At 42.5% G+C, this 27981-nt stretch overlaps 1 protein-coding gene across 2 annotated transcripts in view; it reads left to right on the forward strand.

The window, feature by feature from the left end:
* The first annotated feature begins 10202 nt into the window (after positions 1–10202).
* TSPAN1 (tetraspanin 1) overlaps positions 10203–27981 on the forward strand; it is a 38869-nt gene continuing 21090 nt past the window's right edge. The window contains exons 1-3 of one of the 2 annotated variants that reach the window (XM_061632859.1): positions 10203–10270; positions 14650–14796; positions 25883–25947. In XM_061632859.1, coding sequence (XP_061488843.1) covers positions 10249–10270; positions 14650–14796; positions 25883–25947 — 234 coding nt within the window. In that variant the 5' untranslated portion in view covers positions 10203–10248. Of the gene's footprint in view, positions 10271–14649; positions 14797–24164; positions 24274–25882; positions 25948–27981 lie in introns of those variants that run through there. The other variant, XM_061632860.1, reaches the window with a different exon arrangement.

The raw sequence follows: 27981 nt of genomic DNA on the forward strand, positions 1-27981 counted from the left end.
GGAACCTTTACTACGGCAGCTGGAGGGGCTGTTCGCATCTGGTCTATCGTGGCCTTCAAGGTTTGATTATCCGTCTTCAGCGCCTTGACTGCTGCTAGCAGGGCTTGAACATCCGTCTGCAAATCAGCTACCTTAGTCCTCAAGAGTTCCACTTCTTCCGTCTCAGAAGTGGGGTTCGTCCCCCCCGCTGCTCCCATTGACATCTTGTCCCAGTCAAGTGAAGAGAGCGTTGAGGGTGATTTAGGTGGCTCTGTCAAGCTGTCAGGCCCAGGATGTGACTCAGGAACCAGACCAACGGCTGTAGTTAATTCGTGTTTTATTAGGGTAATGTCCAAACAAAGACTGCATTTTCTCATGAAGCAATACAGGGATACAGGTCCTGCGGCATTGGGAGAAAGTTGACAGAGCAAGGGACTTCTTCCCGCCTGTTCTTTAAGAAGGGGCCAAACAGGCGCGCAATCTTTCGCTCCTCCTTAACTGCCCCTCAGGTACTGCCCGCCTTCCCCCCCTTCTCTCCTGTCTTTTCAGCTGTCTGCGTGTGCGCGGTGAGGGGGGAAGCATCACCCCCTCCTCTTCTGAAGTTTCCGATTCCAGGATGGGGGATAGGGGAGGGGCTGATGGTAAACTGCCTCCCCGCTTTTCGGCTGTGAGCAGCCCTCCCTCTTTCCCCTCGTGCTCTGAGCCTGAAAGAGGGGGAGGCGTGAGAATGTCCAGGGAGGGCTCAGGCTCCCCATTGCTAAGCGACCTTATCACTGGCAGTTCCTCTGTTTTGTCTTCGCTCCAAAGGGGGGAAGTTCCTCCCCCTTCCCTCTGCCATCCATCCGAATACTCTTCTCCCAACTCTCCGGGATCCAGCTCCCCGGGATTGGGACCCCAGCTCTGCCTTCCGACAAAAATATAACAGGTCTCGTCTTCAATTCCTGTTTGGCTATCTAAGGCATTGAAGGCAATTATAGGCAGACCAGCATTTAAGGTCTGGCCCTTTTGTAACACTAATTTAATCTGATCCAATACCCAGCAGAGGAAGCGGATTATCTGGATCCATTTCAATCAGGCTTCAGGCCAGGACATGGGACTGAAACGGCCTTGGTCTCCTTGGTAGATGATATGAGGAGGGCGTTGGATAGGGGCAAATGCACCTTCCTTGTCCTCCTGGACCTCTCAGCGGCTTTTGATACCATTGACCACGGTATTCTCCTGGATCGCCTGGAGAGGTTAGGCATAGGGGGAACTGTATTACAGTGGTTCTGCTCCTTCCTCTCTGGGAGATACCAGAGAGTGGCACTGTGGGATGAGGTTTTGGATCCTTGGCCTCTCGCTTGTGGGGTGCCACAGGGCTCCATCCTCTCCCCGATGCTGTTTAACATATATATAAAGCCACTGGGGGCTATCATTAGGAGATTTGGGCTGCAATGTCACCAGTATGCGGATGACACGCAGCTCTATCTCTCATTTAAATCCTCACCGAGGTTGGCTGTAGAAACCCTATTCAAGTGCCTGGAATCGGTGAGTGGCTGGATGGGAAGATATAAGCTGAAACTGAACCCTGACAAAACCGAGATACTGTTCATGGGAGACAAGAGAAGGCTTGGGGGATATTGACCTGGTACTCAATGGGGTACAATTGACCCTGAAAGACCAGGTCCGCAGCCTGGGGGTCATTCTTGACTCCCAGCTGTCCATGGAGGCTCAGGTTTCGGCTGTGAGCCAGGCAGCACTGTATCAACTCCATCTGATACAGAGGCTGCGCCCCTACCTTCCCAACCATCTGCTCCCATCGGTGGTACATGCCCTGGTCTCCTTTCGCCTAGACTACTGTAATGCGCTTTACGTGAGGTTACCCTTGAAAACGGTCTGGAAACTGCAACTGGTACAGAATGCGGCGGCTCGCCTGATTATAGGCAGCCGCCGGCGAGATCACATCACTCCAGTGCTGAAGGAGTTGCACTGGTTACCAGTTGTTTTCCGAGCCCAATTCAAGATGTTGGTTTTGACCTTTAAAACTCTGCATGGTTTCGGCCCAGTCTATCTGAAGGAGCACCTCCAGCATCATCAGCGATGCCGCTCAACTAGATCAGCCTCGAAAGACCTTCTCTCCATCCCACCAGTTAAAACAGCTAGACTGGTGAAGACTAGGGAGGGGGCTTTTTCAATTGTGGCCCCCACTCTGTGGAATTCCCTCCCAGATGATCTCTGTCATGCCCCTTCTATGATGAGCTTTCGCTGGGCCTTGAAGACCTGGCTCTTCAAACAGGCTTTTGGGGTGGGTTAGGTTTTATTATTATTGGTTGAGATTTTAATATTTTAATGTAACTCTATGTTTTAATTTTGTACGTCGCCCAGAGTGGCTGGATTGCCAGCCAGATGAGCGACTAATAAATTTAATAATCTAATCTAATCAGTTCAAGTGGTGAGGGTAACAGTGATCCTGTGTGAGTTTTATAAATCTGAAATATTAGTGTTTTCCATATAATTAGGCAATTATTTTATTTTGATTTTCAAAAACTTTTTATACAAAATTTCAAGTATCATTACACATACATTAAGAACCAAAATGAATTTTTAACCCAATTGTGTTACATTTAACCATTTTACATAATAGTTCAAAAATAAAATGATGTACATTTAAAAATATGAAAGGAGACTTATCTACGAATATTTCCTTTGGAGCTCCTGAAGTTGCTCTGCTAAAAAGTTTTCGATTTCCCATAAAGACATTTCTGTGTGATACTATAGTCTGTAATAATTTGGTAACTATGACAGTAATCTTCTATCACATATGCCAGGGACAACATGACAACATACCTCTTTAGGGACTGAAGCTCCACGATACACTTATTTATTTATTTATTTATTATTTCAATTTATATACCGCCCTTAGCGAAATAGCTCTCAGGGCGGTGAACAATTCCCCTGGATTAATGGCATTGGAAAAACTGCTGCAGAACTGGCCTTGGTGTATTGTGCTTCAGTCAAATAGCATTTCCTGCGAGTTAGTTGCAAGCCTGACAAACGGCATCAGCTGGCACAAAATATATATTCATTAACCTGGAAATGCAAACCTTTCCCCAAATCTGTGCTGTTTGATGAAGTAGCCAGTCTTCCACTTAACAGGTTGGCCATCTTTCCTGGAAGACTCCGATCTGCCACTCTGTTTTCATTTTACAGCTCACCACCTAGGATGTCTTGCTCACCAGATGTTTTCTCAAACTATGGCCAGGAAATGCCACTTCCACATGTCCTCCCAAAATCCAGTGAGGCTCGATTCATGTCAGAGTTGAGCAAACCACATTTGGATCCTTGCCTGCTCTTCAGCTACATCAGTACGAAGTTAAAATAACACCGCAAAGGGACTTTTTCCAATATGTCAGCAGTTTTTTTCTTTACTCATGAAATAAATGGGATCTTTCTTTCCAGAGGGAAGGACTTTCTCTTTGATTATCACAATGATGGGGTGCCCCCAAAGCAGGGCTGGTTCTAAAGGGCGGCCAGGTTGGGCACTGGCCCAAGGGCCTCGGAGCTACAGGGGCCCCTGAGGGGCCCTCCACTCCCCTTCCGCGACCCGCACCCCCCCACGCCCCCCACTTACCTGTCAGCTGGCTTTTTAGCATTGCCCTTAATGAAGATGGCGGCTGCAGCTTCCCTAAGGTACTGAAGCCGCTGTCGCCATCTTAGTTGATGGCAGAGATGTGCGCGCATAGCACGCACGTGTGCCATCAACATAGATGGTGGCGGAGGCTTCATTCCCCTGAGGGAAACCACGGTTGCCATCTTCATTAAGGGCAATGGTAAATACTAGACAGGTAGGGGGCTGTGGGGGGGGCGTGCACACACACACACACCCCGACCAGGGGGCCAGGGCAAGCTGATGCCCAAGGGCCCCTGCATGCCTGGAGCCGGCCCTGCCCCAAAGTAGCATTGGGTTTTGAAAGTATCTGCTAGCTGATAAATCAGGAGTGCTGTTATTTTCCTGGCCATTCCACCTGCATTTCAGTGCCATTTAATGGAACTGGAAAACTGAAGGGAAGATCAGGCCTCCCACCCCTCTGCCATTGGATGGTGACAGTCATGGATAAAGTTAATTTACAAAAACTAGATAAAAGTTAAATTTAAAAGGCTTTAAAATGAACGAGTTAAAAGTTAACTTTTAAATAATTAAAATGGAAACATTTAAGTTAAAAATTAGTAAGTTGATTTGTGAGACATGTGAAAAACAGTGAATTGCCTGAAATGAAAACTTTTCATTTTCATATGCAATGAGTGGGTTTATTTTCCACACAAATTTACCCTGAACTCTTTTCATTTTACCTGAAAGCAATACTTATACAGTATTCAGAACAACAATTTACTAACACCTATGGTAAATCTTTCCCTGTGTATCGTACTTCACATACCAGAATAACCAGAAAGGGATATTCATAGTCAGGTGTCAGCTGAAAGCTGTTTCCGCAGTGAAAAAAACAACAACCCTCTGTTACAATTTTTATTGCTCAAAATTTGTCTAAATTAGAAAAACCTCTGTAACGTAGACCATCATTATTAGTTATGTTGTTTAGTTTTTTTAAAAAAATAATTCCTGACTATTCTGAAGTAATAATGGAAAAGAGAGTGATCCTAGCCCTGTGGAACTTTACAGTATGGGAAGGTGCTTTGAGGACTGGGCTGTTTGATTCAGGAGGAGACACAGGACATTTTTTTAGCAATCGTTTTTCACTTGGGAAGGGGGAATGAACTCATAAGGGCACTACTAGGGATACACACTTGACACCATTTTTATTCATCTTTAGGTACCAGGCAAAGACCTTTATCTTCACTCAGGCCTTTGGCCCTTGATGTGTGCTGCTGTCCCAGTTATTCCTGTTGTTATTTGGTGGATTTCTAAGTTTGTTTGACTACTACGTATGTCTGTGTTTGGCTTTTACTATACTTTTTTTTTTCAATTAATTTTTTTTATTCTAATTTTCAGAACCAAAATAATACAAAAAGAAAACAACACAAACCAATAACTAATACAATACAAAAAAATACATATATATATAAATATTGACTTCCGATTTGTCATAGTTCAGCTATAAATCTATAATATATAACAAACCTCTTAATAGATTATAAAATCACCTTCCTCCAGCGGTTATCTTAGTTGGTTTCAAATCTCATTAACATCATATCATTTTAATATTCCACAAAAAGTCAAAGAGAAGTTTCCAATCCTTGAGATATATGTCAATCAATTTTTTTTTCTAAATAAACATGTCAATTAATCCAACTCATCAAATCTACTGAGTCCAGTAGTTTCAAATCGCTCTTCTGTCATTATCCATATTGGGTCCATCTTCCATCTTTACGCACCCAAAAATCTTGCTGTCATAGTCATATAATAAAAGTCTGATAGGAATTTCCTCCATCACAGATATTTTCTTACCATCAAATCCAAACATAACACTGAAGTATTGTTTCAAAGCCGCATCTCTGCTCCTCTTTTCCACATGATACACTAGTACATTTCTTGAAGGTTTTTCCATTGACACAAAACAGGGATTAATTCTATTAACTTTCTCCATTTCAAGTTCCATCAAATCCTTCCAGTCCAGGAATTTTTTTGAACCGATAATATCTTTATCTCCAATCTCTTCAATTCCTTCAGAGACAGCGCTGTATTCCAAACTGTAATATTTATCTCCAGGATCCGTCACAACCAGGAAATCCAAATCTTTTTTCATGTCCATATTTAAGCCAATCTCCATAGATTGAACCTTGCCTTTAATTTCTCTTTCATCCTTTTTTTGTTTTCCAGATCTATCTTTATTCTCCTTTCTCATAGAATCCTGAGTTTCTTTCAGCTCCTGTCTCATTTCATGAAATTCAGTTCTCCACGCTTGTCTATTATTTCTCAGTTCTTGTTTTATTGAGTTAATCCCATCCATTATTTTCTGAAGCATGTCTAGAAATAAAGTCCCTTCTTGTACATCCATGATCTTCTTAATTGCCATTCTTAAAACCAAAAGAACAAAACTCCTTCAATTTTCAATGTCCCAAGCAAAGAGCAGTTTATTTTTTTATCCAGTTACAAAGGAGTTAATCTTTCCAACCAACTAACGTCACACGCTAGACAGTCCTTATATCTTAAATGTCTGGAAGTGCAAAAACAGCTTTTAGTTCACAGCGTTCAAATAACTAGTAGCAGAGAGAATGAGTAGATTCGTCAACAACAACAAAAAAAAGTAGATCAGAAAAAATAGTCCCTTATATATATTACACAAAAGTCTTGTAAATCAAAAAGATTTCTTATCTCTCCCAATCAGAAAGCTCTCATCCATTGTAATCTTTAAAACGCAATTTTCCATGTCAGCTTTTTGCAATAATAATAAAAAAAAGATAAGCTATTTATATTTTCTTCCCCCTTAGTTCCCTAAATAAAGAAGGAAAGTCTTACCTCATCTAGGTTATCTTAATTGCTGTTACTTTGACAAATCTCTTTAGCTATATAGATAAGAAAATGATAAATGTAGACAGGAGGTTTGCCTGCTAGTCCGTTAAAAAAAAAGGGTCACTTATCCAGCTGAGCTAGCATAAAATCCTCGCTCTGTCTGAACTGCTGGAAGACAGACAATTCTGACGAATTCCAGGCTCCAACAATCAAAACAAAACTATGTGGCAGATCTCACGCTTCTTCCTTATCCGGAAGAAATCATCCCCAGTCAGAAAAAACCCTTCTGACTGAATTTAAAACTGGATAAGTTTCATCCAAGACGGGAGCCCGTCTCAGAGGCAGCACAGGCGGAGGGATCCTCCTGGGAAGTCGGCTTTTACTATACTGATGAGTTTTAGGTTTTATTGATTGTGTGTGTTTTTCTCTGATTATTGTTTTAAATCTATATGTTTTTAAAATCTGTTGTAAGTTGCCTACAGACCCCTTGGTATTTGATGGCTAACAAATTTATTATTATTATTAATTATTATTATTATTATAATATATCATGGAAAGATGCACTTTTAACATACATTTCAAAGCATGTTGTGATGCATCTATCTGTCTATCTATCTGCATGTTGTGATGCATATATTTTAATATTAAAATACAATTGTTATTTCAGGAAGCTTAGTACTACTTTCCAGAAGTCTGGGGGAAAAAAGTCACTGAAAATCAAAATCCTACTACAGGTATGGAGAACCTTTGGCCCACCAGGTGCTGCTGAACTACTACAACTCTCATCAACCCCAGCAAGCATGGCCACAGGGAAGGGATGATGGAAGTTGTATTTCAGTAATATCTGAAGGGCCAAAGGATCCCCATATCTCTTTTATCTAGCTGGTTAAAAGCTGAAAGCTGAAGAATGCAAGTAGTTAAAGTTAAAAGTTAACAATTTCTTGAAACTAGTTGATTAGCTACTTAGTTCCCAACACTGGGTGGTGATATTACCTCGTTTTGATTAAATATAAATATTTATAAAATATAAATATAAATAAATATAAAAAATTATAAATATAAATATTTATTTATTAATTATTATTTATTATTTGATTTATATCCTGCCCTTCCTCCCAGCAGGAGCCCAGGGTGGCAAACAGAAACACTAAAAACACTTTAAAACATCATAAAAAGACCTTAAAATACATTAAAACAAAACAACATTAAAAACATTTTTTAAAAGCTTTAAAAACATCTTTTTAAAAAAGGGTTACAAACATATTATTAAAGAAAACATACTAAAAGCAATTCTAACACAGACGCACTGGGATAGGTCTCAACTTAAAAGGCTTGTTGAAAGAGGAAAGACTTCAAATATAAATATAAATAAATATAAAAATGAATAAATTAATCAAATTTATCAACATTGAATGAAAATTAATGTAATGTAGGAGGTTATATATTATAATAGCAAGTAAAGTTAGTCAAGTAGAGGCAGGAAATCTTTATCTGAGCTTGTTCCACATACATGAATGTGTATGTATAAAATGTGCAATTCTATATCTCTTTATGAGTTTAACAATTACATTGAGCTCATTTGTGACATGTTGACATAAACTTGGGTTGGTTTCACTGCATGGTGAGCTGGTTATATTTTTTAGCATGCCCGCTTACAGTGCAATACTACACATGTGTACTCCAAAGTAAGTCCCATTGAACTCAATGAGGTTTACTCCCAAGTACATTGGTATAGTACTGCTTCCAGGCAGTGCAAACCTGTGCATGTTTACTCAGGGTATGTCCAGTCAGGTTTATTCTGAGCAAAGTCTGCATATAATTGTATATCTACTTTTTTGCTCCATACTGAAAGTATGCAGAGAATAATGTGTTGAAACAGCCACAGACTTACAATGCTAGTTCCCAGTTCCTTATTTGCACAAAAGTTCTCAATATAGATCAATCAGAAAATTTTTAAAAAGAGCAAAACGTTACATGTCCCTGAACCCTTAAGTAAGCTTTGGACTACCCTCTATAGCAGCTTTTCCCAATCAGTGTGCCTCCAGATGTTGTTGGACCACAACTCCCATCAGCCTCAGCCAGCATTGCCAATGGCTCAGGCTGATGGGAGTTGTGGTCCAACAACATCTGGAGGTACACCGGTCGGGAAAGGCTGCTCTATAGTATATCTCCATGACTGAGGTGTCTGCCCTCTTCAAGATACACAATACTTTTTTCCAATCAAAATTGTTGTGTGTTTACTTAATGCTCATGAATGCATGATAACCTCAGATGACAGTAACAAGTAAGGAACTAGAGGTGTACCTCCCAAAAGTTTTGGGCCACCACAAACCGTACACCAAAATATCCAGGACAGAGCCCTCTGCAATAAAGCATTGAATTACATCCAGCTCAGTGCTTTCCTTGGGTGCAAGACACTGTAAGATACAGTACCATTATGCCAATCACTGTAAAATATGTACGAATAAGGAAATTGGAGTGTATAGCCTAAAATAAGCTTTGGGCCACCACAAATCACACACCCACACATCTAGGACAGAGTCCTCTATAAGATGACATTGAACTGTGTCTGTCCCAAAGTTTTCTCGTGGCTCAAGGGACTGTCAGATATGTAACCCCCCCAACCTCGGTTTCAGAGACATAAATGTCCCATTCTCACTATACATATAAAGCATTCTTATACCACTTTAATCGTCCTGGCTTTGCCCCCCAAATCTTGGGAATGATAGTTTGTTAAGCGTGCTGAGAGTTGTTAGAAGACCTCTCACAGAGTTACAATCCTCAGTACCCTTAGCAAACTACAGTTCCCAGGAATCTTTGGGGGAAGCCATGACTGTTAAAGTGGTATAAGAAGGTTTGAAACATATAGCATGAATGTGACCCATGTTTAGTTTTTTAAAAGGTTTTCTGATTGAGCTGTGTTTTGACCTTTAATTCAGGTATCAAATTTCAGCATTGTCACAGATTCCACCATGCAGCAAAGTCAACTCACTCTGGTTGAATTCACCATGTCAATAATGTCAACCTACAAAAATATACGTTTTGCCTACAATACTAGTGAGGGCCAATACACACAGATCAATATTGCTTTCTTTTCAGAGGCAAAACTCCCTCATGTGAAAGCTGCCAGCCAGGCAAAACTCCCTTAGGTGAAAATTGCCAGCCAGGGCGCTCTGAGATTGGCTTGCTGCAGTGAATCATCTTGCAATGGGAAAAAAAAGACAGGGTTGTAATTTCTTCCATGATTTGCACTCTAACCCCATCACTATCTCCAGCAGCTCAAGCTATCCTGCTAGTCCCAGGTGCTGGGAAGTACCACTTGTGATGCAGAATTGTGAGAAAAAGCAGCACTTACATCCTTATAGCAACCCAGTACAAGGTTTAAGACCTTAACATCCCTTCCCCCCCCCCCCCCGTATACATGATGGGGTTTTTTAAATGCTTGCCATTTTATATTGAGAATATATTGAGAGATTCTGTGTCCATAATAGGCTATAGTACATCAAGAGCTATACTGGACAAATTAAGGGCCTATTGACTGATAAAACACTTATTAGTTGACCTACTTTAGCTAAAAATAATGTTGCTGTGACGGTAAGATTAAATAAAGAATTTTTGTCAGGGGAAAAAAACCAAACAAAGTTCATGCGGGAAAACTTTCCTAAAGAATACAGCCATCTCGAAAGAGAAAGAGAAAGTGAAAGTGAAAGAGAAGCAGAACTAGCACTCAAGCTGTGATTTAAAAGGCTGGAAGAGGCACCATTCCTGCTGAGACCCTTTTTGCTCATCAGCAGCACAGGAGCTATTCATCAGAAGAAGACATGAGCTGGCTCAGCTGGGTAGGTAAGTAGCTACATTCTCACATAACTGCAGCTTGACTTCCTTTCTTCTACAAAACCCCCAGCGTTTGTGAATTCTGTAAGTAGGATCTTGCTGAATACCAGCTGGGGATAACTTTTAGGCCTCTAGATGTTGCTGAACGACAATTCCCATAAACCCTGGCCATTGGCTCTGCTTGTTAGGGTTGAGGGGAGTTGTACTTCAGCAACATCTGGAGTGCCAAAGGTTCCCCACTATATAGAGCAGTTAAATAGATATGCTGCATAAAATCCACCAGGAGAAAGCCAGGGTTACTTGGCAAAAAAGGTGGGACTGGGTGATTAACTTCTGCTATAGGAGTGGGGTATCTGTTCTAACCCCTGCTGGGGGAATTACTTGGCTGGGAAGCCTTAATGGCAGAATATACAGGGCTCCCCCCCCCCACCTCCCGAAGTAATAAAGAAGAAAAGTCACAGTTTATTTTTGCTTGAATGAATGTGGACCAAACTATTTGCAGAGTAATAAAAGGGAGTTGTTACATACATTGTGACCTACATGTCCATCACACTTATATGTGCATTTGGCAATGAATGGGTGTGCAGACCAGACTAGCCATGAATCCAAGTGAAGCAAGTTGCTTCAGGTGGTTGATCTGGGTTGCCTTTCAGGAGCACCAGATTCATAACCTCCAGTTCTCTTGATCTTGCTTAAGAGACAGCCTTAAAAATTGTTCCCCTTTGCACACTAATTGCATAGAGGGGTGCCTCGTGATTTAAAGGGACAGCCGGGCTCCACTGCTGCTCCACCTCTTAACATCCACACATTGAGTGTTGTTCAGATATGGGGAACCTTTAGTCCTCCAGAAGTTGCTGAACTATAACTCCCATCAGCCCCAGCAAGCATGGCCAATGGTTAGGGATTATGGGGGTTGTAGTTCAGCAACATCTGGAAGGCCAAAGTTTCCTCATTTCTGGCACAGACATCTGAAGAGGGGATCACTATGCTCATAGACCTCTAAAAGAAATGGAATCCTGATCACCCATAGGCTCAAGGTCAAACTACACATGACAAACAAGCATGTTTAGCTTGGCTGCTTTTATTTTAGAGAAAAAGCAGTCATAAGGTAGAGATGATTGGCTTAAAGATAGATGCATCTGTCAATTCCAATTTATCTCAGTTTATTATTTATTATTTATTTATTTTATTTAAAATATTTCTGTCCCGCCCTTCTACCTCACAATGGGGCACTCAGGGCAGCTTACAATAAAATCACACACACACATAATAAAATATACAGAATAAAAACACAAGACAAAACAGCAAGTGAAAATACATAAAATACAATTATTTAAAATACATAAAATACAATAAAATACAGTAAGCATATATATACAAACAAACCAAGAAACCTACATGTACATATATGAGTACAAATATGAGGAGGTAATAGTAAAAACCACAAGATAAAAATTTAAAAAGAGAAAATTAAAAATAAAGAACATAGAAACAGTGTCAGACTCGCCTGTCAGAACTTCTCAAAGGCTATCCAGAACAGGATACAGTAGGGCCCCACTCATACGGTGGGTTACATTCCAGACCCCCGCCTAAAAGCGAAACCCGCTGAAAAGTGGATCTCTGTCAATAAAATGGCGCCTGATGCCCGAAAAACACCGTAAAAGCGGAACAAACACCATATGAGTGGGGCCTTACTCCAATTGAAAGCCGACATATTAGCAGAACGCCGAAAAGCGGGCAGCCGAAAAGCGGGGCCCTACTGTAGTTTTTACAAGTTTTAGGAAAACCATCAGGGAGGGAGCAGAACGGGCTTCTGGAGGCAGTGAATTCGAAAGACTGGGAGCCACAACTGAAAAGGCTGTCTTGTGCGTGCCTGTCAGTCTGACATCTTTAATTCCAGGCAAGCAGAGTAGACCAGAGGTAGATGATCTTAAATCCAGGGCAGGAGCATATGGACGCAAGCGGTCCCTCAGATACACTGGTCCAAGGCCATTTAGGGCTTTAAAGGTCAAAACCATACTTTGAATTGAGCCCGGAAACAAATTGGGAGCCAGTGGAGTCGGTAAAGCACAGGGGTAATATGCTCCCTGTGCTGTGTTCCAGTTAACATTCTGGCTGCAGCATTTTGAACCAACTGTAGTTTCTGAACCATTTTCAAAGCAGCCCCACACAGTGTGTTATAGTATTCAAGCCTCGATGTAACCAAATCATGTATCATTGTAGCCAAGTCAATTGCTTCCAGGAACAGATGCAGCTGGTAGACCATTTTGAGATTGCCAAAAGCACTCCTAGCCACCGCAGCAACTTGAGATTCAAGCAGCAGGGCAGGATCCAAGAGAACTCCCAAACTGTGAACCTGCTCCTTCAAGGGGAGTGTAAGCCCATCCAGAATAGGTTGCAACCCTATCCCTGGCACAGTTTTCCCCTTGGCCAGCAACAGTTCCATCTTATCTGGATTAAGTTCCAGTTTGTGCACCTACATCCAGCCTTTCACAGCCTCCAGGCACTGGTTTAGGATGAGCACTCCCTCCCTGCAGTCAGAAGGAAAGGAGAGATAGAGTTGAGTGTCATCAGCGTATTGATGACATTCTACTCCAAATCTCTGGATGACCTCTCCCAGCGGTTTCATATAGATGTTGAAAAGCATGTGTGACAGACTGGAACCTGTGGGACCCCGTAGGCCAAAGGTCAGGAGGACGAGCAGTAGTCTCCCATCACTACTTTCTGGGTCCTGTCCATCAGGTAGGATCGGAACCACTGCAAAACAGTGCCTCCCAAACCAATCCCAGCTAGACGGCCCAGAAGGATACCATGGTCAATGGTATCTAAGGTTGCTGAGAGGTCCAGCAGCACCAACAGGGATGCACTCCCCCTGTCTGATGTCCGGCGTAGGTCATCAAGCAGGGTGACCAAGGCAGTCTCTGTCACATGACCAGGCCTGAAGCCCGATTGAGAAAGGCCTAGATAATCTGATTCATCCAGGAAAATTTGGATTCTCACTTTTCTAGCCTTAAGTTCAGCTTGCCCTATTTCTGCATCAGTTTAAAACAGTCCTCACAAAAAATGGCAGCATTTTAGTGCATGATTTCCCCAATGCACATATATTTTGCAATTTGTCTAATATATGCAGTTTTGCAAGCAGTTGCCTATAAAAAAGTATTTTTGTATGTTCTCTCATAGATGCATTTTTGTCAAACTTTCCCTAATAGACACAATTTTACATATCTTTTGATCAGAGAACTGCATTGCAAAATTCAGAGAAGTGAAAATTTCAGAGGATAGCTGCATTTCACTTTGCAGTATTGTTTTGGGACATGTGGATTAGGTAGGTTCACATAAAATGCAAAGCAAACTGCATCTCTCCCCCCATCCCTAGCGTGCACCAGTTTTCTGCTCAAAATCGCCTTCTACCTGGTTGTACTGGTTAACATAGTGGTGATATTTACTGCAAACACCTTTGGCTGTAAATAGCAGCTAGGTAGGCGGCAATTCTCAGCAGAAAACTGGTGCAATGCCCCAGTCTTGATCAGCAGTATGTTCCACACTTGAGCCCTGCAACTACTTTTTCTCAAAAATAAAAGTGTCCAGGCTAACCATGTTTCATGAATAACCACACATATAGCTTGCCTCTTAGACTGAAAAGAGTGTGCCTGTAAATCATATGAAACCACAGAATTATCACAGAATCATAGAATCAGGATGGGTGAAAGGCATATCTGCCTGAAGATGGCAGATGTATTTACTTTCTTGCCTACGATACTCCCTGCATAGCAGTACCATGGCACACAACATGTGGTGTGGGAAATTGGGGGGGTAGGAAACATGAGTAGTTAGGCATGCAGATAGCAGTGGTCACACTGGTTCAGTGCAGTGCCTGGCAGCAGGTGGATTACTGGGCAAGGCTGTTGCTTGGCACTTGGGCCACAGGTCCATAATACAAATTTGCATAAAATTAGCATAGATGCCTCTGGGTAAATTAAGATGGCAGATGGCTGAATCTCATCAGCACCCATGATTTGCATTGTGCCCAGCCACTTTTTAAGCAAAGTTTTTAAACAATGGAGAGAAAGGGACAGGTGCAGAAGACCTGAAGCTTAGTCCTCCCCTTGGCCACCCCCTTACAACAACACTGATATTAGGACTGCATCTGCCTGCAGACCTGGGGAAACACAGAAACAACCTTCCCAATACCTGAAGTGGACCATCCAGATGATCCTTCAAAGCACTTTACCATCCCATTGAGAAATGCATCTCAAGCCCTGGTCATGGCAGTAACCTGCTCAACACAATCCTTTCTTCTTCAGTTGTTGTGCAGTTGTCACTGACATTTAAAGGATGTAGTCTGTCTCCCATGAGTCAACAACAAATGACTGTCCCACTTCCTATAGAAATGGGATATTTCCTAGGTTCAAAGAGAGCTGAGTGTCCAGAAAAAGCTGCACCATTGGAGCATCTAGCTGACTCTCAGAGGAAGCCACAGCAAGGTGGGGCCACATGGAAAAGCAATGGAAATCAACAGCACTTCACAATCCCAGGTAAATGGATCTGGTTTACTCTTATTTTCTGCCATTGGCTGTGTGGCGATTTATGCTAAACAGGTTTGGTTTGTCTTTTTTGCAGTCCTGCTAGGATAGATCCCTATGGAATTGCCACTGCTTTGGTCCACCTAGCTTGATGCAGAGCTTGGAAGTAACTCGTTAGAAATAACGAGTTACTTGTAATTTGTTACAGTTTTGCATAACGAGTGGGTAACTTCGTTACATTTTGTATGTAACAGAATGAGTGGTAATTTCATTACTTTTGAGCTGCAAATGTAACTTTTTTGCGTTACATTTGGACGTTACTGGGGGGGAAAGCAGGGGAAATCATCTGCTGCTGTGATTGGTGGAATGGTGGAGGAAAGATATGTGCCTCAAACTGAGCTTCTGCGCTGTTTAGCTCTCCTCGTGCTCTGCATGAGGGAGGAAGTGGAGAGTCAGACAGAGCTGGAGGGCAAGGAGGAATAGAAGGCAGAAGCAGCAGAATGGAAGTGAAGAGCTGTGGAGGTGAGTGTATGTGTTATCCTTTCCAGCCTACTCTCCCTGCCCCCCCGCTCGTCCTGCCTCCCTCAGCCTGCTTGCCTGTCCCCTCTGCTCTTCCTGGCACCCCCTGCTTGTCCTTGCATCCCCTCTGCTTGTCCTTGCATCCCCTCCGCTTGTCCTTGCATCCCCTCCGCTTGTCCTTGCATCCCCTCCGCTTGTCCTTGCATCCCCTCCGCTTGTCCTTGCATCCCCTCCGCTTGTCCTTGCATCCCCTCCGCTTGTCCTTGCATCCCCTCCGCTTGTCCTTGCATCCCCTCCGCTTGTCCTTGCATCCCCTCCGCTTGTCCTTGCATCCCCTCCGCTTGTCCTTGCATCCCCTCCGCTTGTCCTTGCATCCCCTCCGCTTGTCCTTGCATCCCCTCCGCTTGTCCTTGCATCCCCTCCGCTTGTCCTTGCATCCCCTCCGCTTGTCCTTGCATCCCCTCCGCTTGTCCTTGCATCCCCTCCGCTTGTCCTTGCATCCCCTCCGCTTGTCCTTGCATCCCCTCCGCTTGTCCTTGCATCCCCTCCGCTTGTCCTTGCATCCCCTCCGCTTGTCCTTGCATCCCCTCCGCTTGTCCTTGCATCCCCTCCGCTTGTCCTTGCACCCCCTCCGCTTGTCCTAGCACCCTCTCTGCACCCCCTCCGCTTGTCCTTGCACCCTCTCTGCACCCCCTCCGCTTGTCCTTGCACCCTCTCTGCACCCCCTCCGCTTGTCCTTGCACCCTCTCTGCATCCCCTCCGCTTGTCCTTGCACCCTCTCTGCATCCCCTCCGCTTGTCCTTGCACCCCTCCAGAGAGGGTGAAAATTGGGAACTGGCAAGAGACTAGGAGGTAGGTGCAGTCTCATACTTCTGTTTGTGTGTTTTGCTTCAGTTATGTGCCTCTCATAGAGCGACTCTCACTAGGCAGCAAGAGATGACTACCCCAAGCAACTAATTTGGGGCACCATGCAACAAATTATTAGCTATTTTAATTTTTGGTTGTTGTATATTTACTGTCAGGAAGAGGTACTTGTGAGATTTTCTGCCTCAAATGCCAACATAACTTTTCAAGCTATGGTACTATGACCTTGACTTGGGGGCAGGGCACCATTTGCTCTTCTGCTTCAGGTAGCAAAATGTCTTGGGCTGCACCTGCTTGCAGTCATTTCACATACTGGACAACTAACATGGCTTTTTGGTGAAGGGCAAGAGAGAATAAGACTGTTATCTCAAAAACAGTTGTGCTTGAGGAAAAGATGGCAAACATATGTAGAACTGAACTTTTCTGCAATAATATAGACATTTGCATAGGGTATTTTTTTCTGCTCATGGAATATTAAATCTTTAAGTCCTAAATCCTTTGTCATCCCCTCCCCCTTGTGCACACCCTTTACACTGTCTTTCTCCCTATGCATGTAGGTCAAAATGACAACTGGTGTAGTTTGGGAATTAACAGAATGAGAGCTGAATTACAACTCAAAAAAGAACTTCCCTGCTGGTGTCTGCTACTGATGTGGGGGGCATTTTGTTAGGGAGAAGTGATGAGAGGGGGTAATTTGCTGCTGAAACTTTTTTTCTGCAACCCCTTCCCTGGCCACTTTTCCCTAGCTGATGGAGGTCAATAAGGAAAAACATGGGGCATTGCACTGGTACAGTGGCAAGCATGGAAAACAGCCCCTTCCATCTATCTCCTGCTTCACCTACCCCAGCAAATGCTTTGCACATTGACAGCACACATTTAGTTGGTTTTCTGGTATTTGCTGCTGAAAGTGTAGTTCCATGCTGGGTGCAGCTGGGACGTTCTGAGTTCATATCTTACCACAGCCATGAACTCGCTGGATGACCTTCTGGCCACACCCACGCCAGACATTTATGCCACTTTAAACAGTCATGACTTCCCCCAAAGAATCCTGGCAAGTGTAGTTTGTGACGGGTGCTGAGTGTTATTAGGAGACTCCTATTCTCCCGACAGAGCTCCAATGTCCAGAGTGGTTTAACAGTCAGCCCCTCTTCTCAAACAGTTCTGTGGCTGGAGTTCTGTGGGGGGAATTGGCCTGTCAGGTGTGCTTTAACTTGGATTCCTGCATTGAGCAGGGGTGTGGACTCGATGACCTTAAAGGTTCCTTCCAACTCTACTATTCTATAATTTTCTGTTAGCTGAGACATCTCTCTCTCTCTCACACACACTCACTCACTCACTCACACAGCCACTGAGCATTTCATAACAGAGCATGCTCAGTATTCATTTGGGCTGTTTTGGGAGTCATCCCCTTTCTGTTTTCTCTCTCACTTTTTTGTATTCTGCAACACTTGGGGTTCCCTCTTGCCCACTAATACTCCTTATTATGTGTGGTATGGATGGTGATACCACGGCTACATAAGCAACAACATTTCCAGCCTGAGCTTCAGAAATAGAGGGAATGACACTCTGACCAGTTTAAGTGGTTAGTATTTAAATCTGATTGGAAACTGTTCAGTTTGACACAAGGTGGCTATTAAGCATGACCTAAAAGCTGCAATTCCAAGCATACTTACTTGGAAGTAATTCCCATAGCAGTAAATAGGATTTACTTCTGGGAGTATAGAATCAAGAATCTTGGGGACTGTAGTTTACTCCTCACAGAGCTACAATTCCCAGCACCCGTAACAAACTACAGTTCCCAGGATTCTTTTTTGGGGTGGTGGTGGAAATGTGCTTTAAATCTGTCATGTGTATGCAACTTTGGTGAGATAATAGCTGAAGGTAATCAGCCCAAAATGATAACAAATAATCAGTAGGTATTCCCAAAAGACATTCAAACAGTGGGTAAAAAAAAGTGAGAATTACAGAGGCAAACACAGAATGCAGTTAAGCAATAAAGTAATCCAAGAGAGAGGAGACACCTTTGTCTCTGCTCTCTCCCTCCTGAGCCAGGAGGGCAACTCCCAAACCTGAGTGTTGCGCCTCCAAGTTAGTTAGAACTAGGTATGCCTTTCCTATCTACTATGTATTTCTATAAATAAAATAGCTTTTCTTTTACTAAGTCTTAAGTCTCAGTGATCTCAGTGCAGGGTAAAAGCCTGTCACTTAGGTAAACGCACACATTGGCACACACACATCTCAGACTGTTGACAATCTCTGCTAATATCTATACAAATTTACATAACATGCATCACCTGAACTCACATGATCTAGAGTTACCTTAGATCTTGCAACATTTGCAAATGAGAAGCAATAGGGTTTTATATTAGTTCTGATTGTCTATTGGGCTATCATAGGGTATGTATTTTTTGCCTTTTCTATGGCAAAAACTCCAACTTCAGTGGAATTTATGTGATGTGTTCTAACCATTTGAATGTGCTAATGAATGCTTTATTCTTTCATCAGAACTTTAGCAGTAGTACTAAAATACTAATAAAAAAGGGAAAGAGAAAAAATACTTTACATACATCATTCAGCTGTATTGTTAATTATAGATATAGATATAAAGGATAAATGGCATTTTGTCAAAAGTATTTTTGCCTACATTTTATACCTCCTCCTTGGTTTTCCAAGCTTGGCATGGAATGCTTGTCATACAGAATTAATTTGAAATGCTGCATTATCATAATCATCTTCTTCAAAATAAAAAAAATAAATCTACTGCCTTCAAGTTGATTCCGACTTATGGTGACCCTATGAATTGGGTTTTCATGGGAGGCAGTGACTGGCCCAAGATCACCCAGTGAGCTTCATGGCTATGTGGGGATTCGAACCCTTCTACTACCCCCTGTGTGTGTGTGTTTAGTTTTAATATTGTTTTAGGCTACTTAGATGTGAAGCAGCCAAGGCCAGCACCTTGTAGGCATTTTTTTAAAAAGTAACTGAAATGTAATTGTAGTGATTACTTTCGAGAAAAAGTAAAGTAATCAGTTACTTTCAGAGCGATTGTAATTGTAACTGTAATTACTACTTTTTTGGCCAAGTAATTGTAATTGTAATTTATTACTTTTTAAAAGTAATCTTCCAAGCTCTGGCTTGATGTTATCTATTCTGACTGACGGGTCCCAAGTCCTGGGACTTTCTGCATGCAAAGGATGTGGTTTTTCACTGAGCTATAGCCCCTTCCCATACATGTGGCCAATACCCCCAGGACCAGAAATGTCATCACTGATTAACATTGCTCTGCTCTTCCTTTTATTTCTGTCCTTGTTCTTATGAGAAACAGGATGGTTATATACTACCTCTACGTTTAGAGGCACCATGCCAGTTGCTAAGGAACAAAAGTAGGAGAGGGCTATTGACTTGCTGACCTGCATGGGAACTTTCTGTAGGCATCTGTTTGGCTACTGTGGGTGCAAAATAAGATACTGGAATCTTCGGTACTTAGGAACAGGTCACTGAATATCTGTATGCTCCAAATGCTCCTATATACTGGGATGGGAGTGTCCCTTTCCCCATTTACTTCCAATTGTTGCCTGTCTAAAATGTTGTTAGTGTGAGTGAGATTTGCTGTTCTTCAGCCTCCAACCCCAAATCCATCAAATTTCTTGAGATGGGGGCAGAGCTGCCCCAATAATGAGGCAGAATGAAACCATTGTCTCGGGGGGGGGTGACTTGGTGTCTCTAGGCCTCCCATTCGCCTCATTAGGAGCTTAACTGCTGCCTGCTGCCCACCCTGGCTCCTGGCGAACGCTAGGTCTGGTTGACACTAATAGTGGACGCTTTTTTAAAATGCAAACACACGGGCACATAAGTTGTCATGAAGAGTACTGTCTGACTGCCGTTTCACATGCTGGTAAGGCTCATTTTGAACATTTGATAAAAAGTTTGTAGGCCAGTTATGTTTTTCTGACACATCTATTGGTTAAACACCTTGATTTTTAAAGCAATATGGAAGAGTACATAGGAGAGGAGCCTTCAGCAATGTATAGTTTGGGGTGGGATGGGACTGGGAGAGCAAGGCTCAAGCTGTGGTCCTGCGAATAGTGTTATTACAAGTGTGTCCTTATTATCATCTGTGCAGTATTGAAGGACATGAAAATGTTTTCCTTGTGCATTGTGGCTGTAACGGTTGGAAAGCTGTTTTCTATGTGGCTTTAAACTCCTTTGTGCCAGCACCAGTAACCATGTGGAAAGCTGTTTTTGAACAGTATTACAGATGCCATGTATGGAATACAAACATTTTTTTTTGGCCTGTCGTTAGTAAAGATCAAACTAGCCGGTTCCAGAGATGGGGGCTGTTTGGTGGCAGCTCTGCAGTTGCGGAATTCTGTTCTGTGGAAGTTCTACCAAGCCCTCTTTCCTTTTCAGTGGACTCTGTGGCTTTTTGTATTTTACAAAGCTTCTACAAGTTATCATGCTAATATATTTTTTATATTGCCTTGTCTTGCTACTTGACTATTGTTTTCTTTTGGACACTGCCCTGGGAAAAAATATTTTCAAAGGTAGAGTATGAATGATTAGAATAAACACATTTATTTCTTCCATCTGTTTCTCACCCTCCCACCAAGGAGCTGTGGGTGACATACATAGTTCTTCTTTATCCTCGCAGCAAACCTGGAAGGCTGGGAGCAAGTGACTGGCCAAAGGCCACCCAGTAAGCTTCATGGCTGACTGGTAATGTGAACCTGGGTTTCCCCCAATCTAGTCCGATACTTTTACCATAAACCACCTTTCCACATATCAAAGTTGCTGGGCTGATCCACAGTGTTTTAGAATTTTTGAAAATTCCTGCTGTAATGTTTAAATTGGCCCTAAGCAGTTCAATGTGATGTTGAGAGTTAGCAACCGTCCTTACAAGAGCACCACATTCTGGATTCTGCTGCCATCCTGAAACAATTGCAATGAACTGCTCTACTATATAATTAAGTTTACAAGCCTATAGACCAGGGATGGCTGAACCGTGGCCCAGAGACCTGATGTGGCCCTCCAAGCAATTTTTTCTGGTCCCCCAAAGACCCAATGATTTTGATAGCAGCATAAAAGAGACAATTAAAAAAAAGTAGACACAGCACTAAGGTGGACAGAGTGGTTTAAACTTCTCTGCCTGTTCCCTTAGTGGGGATGGAAATCATCCTCTCCTTGGTCATCAGTCCAGTCATTTGTTGAGCAGGAAGAGGATGATAACCCCCACTTCTCAGCTGATCTGCATGGAATGTGGGGTGGCTACAGTCACTTTTGGCCATGCCTCCTGCTGTGTATGGCCCTTGAAAAGCTGGGCAAGGGTGAATGTGGCCCTTGGACCAAAACCAGCTATTCACCTCCGCTATAGACACTTAACTTGGGTGCAAGTTTCATTGAACTCAGTGAGATTTATGTCTGACATGTAGGGTTGTGATCTAAGGATCTTATATAGTGGCAGAGGGCCTCCCAGTGACCTATTGTAGGTACTGTTTTGTTAGTTTCAAAATTATATTCTTAATAATGTCTTTCCAGAGACATGAGATTGCTTATAACTTTTTCCTTAAAAATGTTTTTTTTAAAAAAATCACTGACTTAATGGAAAAGGAGCAAATAGCATAATTCAAAGATAAACTGCAAAAAAGATGTTGGTTGTGTTTATTTTCTGTCTTTTCTATAATAGCTATAGGAATGTTATCACTACTAGACTGTTATGCTTTTTAGCCTTTTGGCATACATATCTAGTCCCTAGACCTACTTATGGTGCAATCTTATGCTGAAGACACGCCAGCTGAATACCCCAGATATGCTGGCAGAGATATGCCAGCAGAGTGGCCAAAATGGAACAGAGTCATGGGCCAGTTGTGGGAGGGACAGGGGAGAAGCTCACTTACACTGCATCCCGTAACCGTTCAGTCCCTGATCTCATCAGTAGAGCACCTTTACACCAGCCCCATACCTGGTGCAAAGAATTTTATAAAGCTCTCTCCACATGAATGACTACCAGGGCTGGCCTTAATATTAGGCAGAATGGGGTGGATGCCTCAGGAAGATGAGTGTTTATGAAAGAGCAGCAAGTGGTTAGTTATTTTTTTAAAAAATGTATTTTTGCTTCCAGGAGACATTTTCTGTTTCATGTACCCGTTTCAGGTATCCCTGAATCTGCGGGGCTGCAGTACTTTTTGCAGGCCACAGCCCCTTTCAGTCACCGCCAAATGGGGTTTGGATGAGGCAGGTTTTGATGTTGGTAGCTGTTAAACATGATGGATCTTTATACTTTGGATTACTCTGTTAGCCACCCTTGGGTACTGCTCACCTTGATTTGGGGTGGGGAACACCATTTGCTATTCAGACTCAGGCAGCATAATATCTTGGGCTGGCCCTGATGTCTGCCCTGCCCATATTGGCACATCAGAGCATAGGATATGGTGTAACAGCACGGCCATCAATTTATAAACCCGAAATAGGGAATCCACACCTCAGCTGTTGGAGTATGCAGTACCTGGAATCTGGGTGGGACAAGGGGCAAAGCAATCCAGCAAGATGTAGTGCTGACCATGAACATGGATGACTTTAAAAGAGGATTAGATAACATCATGGAAGATAAGGCTAACAATGGTTGTTAGCCATGATGGCTATGTTCATCCTCCACTGTTAGAGGCAGTACAATATGCCTCTGAATGCCAGTGGCTGAGAGTCACAAGTGGGGACAGCTCTGTTGCACTCAGGTCCTGCTTTTTTATTTTTATTTAGAAACAATTACAAATGGCTGAATCAAAACTAAGTGGTGTACACACAATAATACAAAATTATCAATAATACACAGATAATAAAATCAGCAAAGCTTTAAAGACAAATATAGGAAACTAAATTATATATCTGGGTAGGTTTGCTGAAATACAAAAGGTTTTGTAGCAGGTATCTAAAACACTACAACAAAGATGCCTGCCTAATGTTAATAAGCAGGGAATTCCAAAGCATAGGCGCTGTCACACTAAAAGACTGACCCTTCACAGATGCAGTACAGGCATTATATGGCACTTGTAAAAATGTAAGTTTCTGCTTATGGGTTTCCCATCAGCATCTTGCTGGCTACTGTGAGAACAAGATGCTGGGCTGGATGTGCCTTTGGTTTGATCCAATAAGGCTCTTCTTATGTTCTTAAGGGGCAGTGCCCATGAAGTATAGTGGGATCGGGGCCAATGTGCCAACGGGGCAGAGTGCAGCAATAAAGTATCATAATGCTCTGTAGAACCATTGCATATGCTTAAAGTCCCTTTCTGTCAAGCATAACACTCATGAGGCTAAAACAGATCCAGACTCCAATTATGTCAGAAGCACAAAGCAAGAGCTAACACTTCACAACTCAAGTGGTGAACCCAGCATCAGAATAAAGAATTAAGCATTTTGAGGACATTTTAGAAAACAGTGTACCCATTTTACAGATGGCAATCAATGAGGTTGAGAGTTTCAAGTTCAGTTGGCACCAACGGTTGAGATGGGTAGTGGGTTGTGGTGATCAAATTAGGCAGCAGGTCTGGTGGTGGTGGTGACAGCACTACAAGTAGTTTGAACAAGCAAAGCAAGCCGGTGAGTCCATTGCCTGTTATGCTCTGTCTTTACCTCCAGTGCCAGATGCCATAGGACGGGAGGACCAGGGCTAAGTGTGGGGTGTTGTAGTACTATAGCAGCATTTTCCAGTTCTCCAGTTGGCATTGCTGTGCGATTGCACACACACATTTCCAGGTGCTGGAATTGCCTTGCCCTTGGTGCACATGTATGTGCTGTGTGCATGTGCAAAAATAAATAAAAAGTACTTATCAATGAATACATATGCACCTAAACCACTAGGGGGCAGTAAAGAATAAAGAAAAGTGGTCTATTCCCTATTGCTTTTTTTTTTAAGCGTTGGTGAGGTGTGGCCTTTGCCCTTAAAGAGATTTGATTGGACTGAAAAAGGGATACTTCTTATAGGCTGAAGATATATTTCTTATAGGCTGAAACAGCAGCTGCTTTACTTTACTTAAGAAGTTGATTGCCTTGCCTGCTGGGAAGATAGTAAGAGTTTTTCAGGGTTTTTTTCTGGCGTAGATTGTTGCCTTTAAGGTGAGTCTTGTGTTTATGGAATTTCTTTGGCTGTAAAGATTATTTCCTTATTGAAGAAGGGGATTGATGTATTTAAGAATCACATCTGGCTTTTAATTTGTGTTTGCTGGCAGCAGATTGCGAAGAAGTTTCATGCCTCTTTCTTTCAAACAGAAAGTTTATTTGAGGGTGGCTTGTTTCTGTGTTATTCCTCGTTGAATTCGTCAACAAAAATTACAGAAGGATGTGAAGAGGACAAATGGTCTGTTATTAAGATTGAGACTACAGTGTTTGTTAGGCTACAACTTTAACCAATATAGTTCACAGTAACAAAAGAAAAATCAGGCTTCTATACAGATCATTCTGATAGATCAGGAATACTAAGTACTGTTGATGGTATCAAATTATGATATCTTGTGGCTCCTTGTTCTCATCCCCTCAAAGTTTGGGTTGGCAAAGTGAACTTACTTTTTTGGGGGGGGTGCGGAGATCTCTTTCAGGTTCTTCTCTCCAGTCCCCCAAGTGTTTGTATTTCCACAACTGCTGCCCTGGCCGGATGGTATCAGCTGCTCCCATCCCTTAAAGCGCCCCAAGAGCAAGGGCTGCTGAAGCCTCTGGGTTGGGGCAGAGATGCCTGAAGTCCTCTTTCTGGTCTGCTTGCTTTTTTATTTCCCTGGTACAACAAAGTGCCCCTCAGATTCTCTGTCTTCTTGGCGATCACTCGTGACCGAGTAAGATTGTCTTCCAAAATATAGTCTTTAACAATGGATCCGTCTGAATCTGTACCCACCGCCGATGTACCAGACCATTAGGAGTTTCTGGATTTCACAGTCCTGCCCTCGTTGTCATTTGCCAATTGCCATGGGACTTTTGTTATGGAAGACGCCTGTGCGTGAATTTGTTTTATGTGGGGAGATCGGTGCACCATGATCAACACACAATCTTGACAGAAAAAGGCTTTGATCCAATGGCATGGGTACCATGACGATTGGAGGTCCTTTGTCTGCTGCAGCCTTCATCCGCCTTCACAGCCGTTGTAACATACACATTGTTATCCTCCGCCTGTTCTGCCATTGAGGACTTTCTTGGGTCATTCTTTGTCTGGTTTCTCTCTCTTGACCTTACCGCCATGGGTGACCCTGTTGGGAGTACATGACTCCTGACGGCATCGCTCACAGGGTTCATTGAAGCATGCAAGCCCAGTCACCACTACAAGGTGATGATCCAGCGAGGGGAGATTCTCTGTAGAATGTAGTGGGTAGGGTGTTAACTGAAACTTCTGTGTAAAAGAGAATTTAATTTGGTTCAAGGCAGAGCTGAAGAGGAGCATGGTTTCCTTTTGGGGGGATGGTGTTGGATGACACGGATCCCTCTTTTTGTACTCTTGCATAAGTTTTGTATTTCCCCACTCCCCCTCTTTATATGTGGCATCACAAGCAATGTGAACATTGCCCAACCATCTGCTTCTGAAGGTGCAATTCAGAGCATGCCTACTATACTGAATCTCCCAGTGAGAATGCCTAGTAAATCTGTTTAGGGTTGTGCCCAAATGTCTGGAACATGAGCTGAGTTTGGGTCTCTTAAAGTGTTGTTTGAGTTGTAGTTAATTAACTTCTCAAATTCTTTATAGCTATCAAGATGAGCTGCTTCACTTTCTTGAAGGTCATGATGGTCTTATTTAACCTGGCTATTGTTGTAAGTACTTAACTTTTTTTCTATACTAACAAGGTAATCAGTCTCCTTGTAAAACTATTACTTGGTAAGGCCAACCCTATAAGATGTCTAGCTTTTCTTTATAGGTAACTCTACTAAAGGACCTATGTTTGTGTATATTTAATAATCTTGAGACAAAATGTAGTATAGGCAGCAATCGTGAAGATATTTACCTCTGACTAAACAGGCTTAGCACTGGGCTGTGATATGGTCCCCAAACAGAAGGATCTGGATTCTGCAGAACAGTCCTAAATTGTACAGAACTTATATAAGAAATAATTGGTTTTCTCCTATAATTTGTTAACACAATGCATGTTATGACTGTATCTAAACAACTGACCTCTAGTGATCCTTTGCCTATTGAGTTCTTACAAACTCTTAACTCCACTAGAGGACTATAAAGACATTAACTACAAATGTTGTATCTGAGAGATACCAATGAGCTCACCACAAACACAGCATGTGAATAATATTAGAGCACAACTACATAAAGTAGGAGGTTAGAATTACCATACGGATATCTGTATGTTTTCTTCTGGAAGCCAAATAACAGCTTGAGATGTGGGAGAGGGACACTAACTGGGGGGAAATGACATAGATGAAAAGGGTTTAAAAGCTCTCCCCTTCAGTGCTGCATTCCAAATCAGATCTGTTCCTCCTGCTGGTGGCTTCATTTACATTTTTTTTTAAAATGTGAGAGAGCCATTTGTGAATCTCCCGCTGACTCACCTGGCTGTGCCCTTTATCTCATGGAAAACATCTCTAGAGGCTGTATTGCATGACCTGCTGGCTTCTTCTGATTCTGTGTTGAAACTAGTACACTATGGCTTCTAGTGTCTTGCACAGCATATTCAGTGAAGCTAGATTGTTCACATAAGTTAGTTACAGCTGTGTTGGCTCATGGATTAATCTTCTACTGTTACTTAATGCTAGGGTTGGCTTACAGGAAATGTCCTCTGACTTTGGCTGCTCTCTACAGCTGCCACACCCATGGGACAAATTGATACAGTGTCACAAGATTCTGTTGGATTTATTAACCCGGATGATGGCAGTGCCTTTATGTGAAGGCAGGCCAAGCCCACAAAATGTTAATGGGTAACCTGAGTACAATCATGATGCAAACCAAAGTACTCATTAAAATGTATTCACATACTTCTTGCTTGTCTCTGGACAAGCTGAGTGGGTTTTGTAGTTTCGGTGGGCATTATGTTGGTTTCATGCTTGCCCTGTTAATATTGTTTCAACAAGCCATGTACCATTCTCCTACATGCTCCACTGATGCCACTATGGCAACACTCTCAAGGAAGTCTGGTATTTTATTGATTGATTGTTATATTTATATCTCACCCTTCCTCCCAGAAGGAGCCCAGGGCAGCAAATAAAAACACTAAAAGCACTTCAAAACATCTTTAAAAACATATTAAAAGACTTTGAAACATATTAAAACAAAACATAATTAAAAACATCTTTAAAAAACAATGTTAAAACATCTTAAAAGCAATTCCAACACAAAAGCAGACTGGGATAAAATCTGTAGTTAAAAGGCTTGTTGAAAGAGGAAGGTCTTCAGTAGGCACCGAAAAGATAACAGAGATGGTGCTTGGAATTCCCTCCCCGTAAATATTAGACAAAGTGTCAATGCCACAACACTAAAGGTCAGCTTCCTATGTTGTGCTGAACGGACGTCCTCATAAGATGGTCCTCATCTGCAGAGCATCCTCAGCTGCAGAGCACAGTGATCAACTGGGTATATAAGGGATAAGACAGTCTTTCAGGTATCCTGGTCCCAAGCTGCATAGGGTTTTGTACACCAAAGCTAGAACCTTGAACTTGGCCTGGTAGCTAATAGGCAGCCAGTGCAATTCTTTCAGCAGGGGAGGTAAGATGTTGGTGATATCCTGTACCAGTGAGCAGTCACACCACTGCATTTTGTACCAGCTGTAGCTTCCAGACCAGCCTCAGAGGCAGCCCCACATAGAGTGCATTACAGTAATCCAGCCTGGACATTACCAGACC

This window comes from Rhineura floridana, chromosome 6, assembly GCF_030035675.1.
Source record: "Rhineura floridana isolate rRhiFlo1 chromosome 6, rRhiFlo1.hap2, whole genome shotgun sequence".
NCBI classification, from domain to species: Eukaryota; Metazoa; Chordata; class Lepidosauria; order Squamata; family Rhineuridae; genus Rhineura; species Rhineura floridana.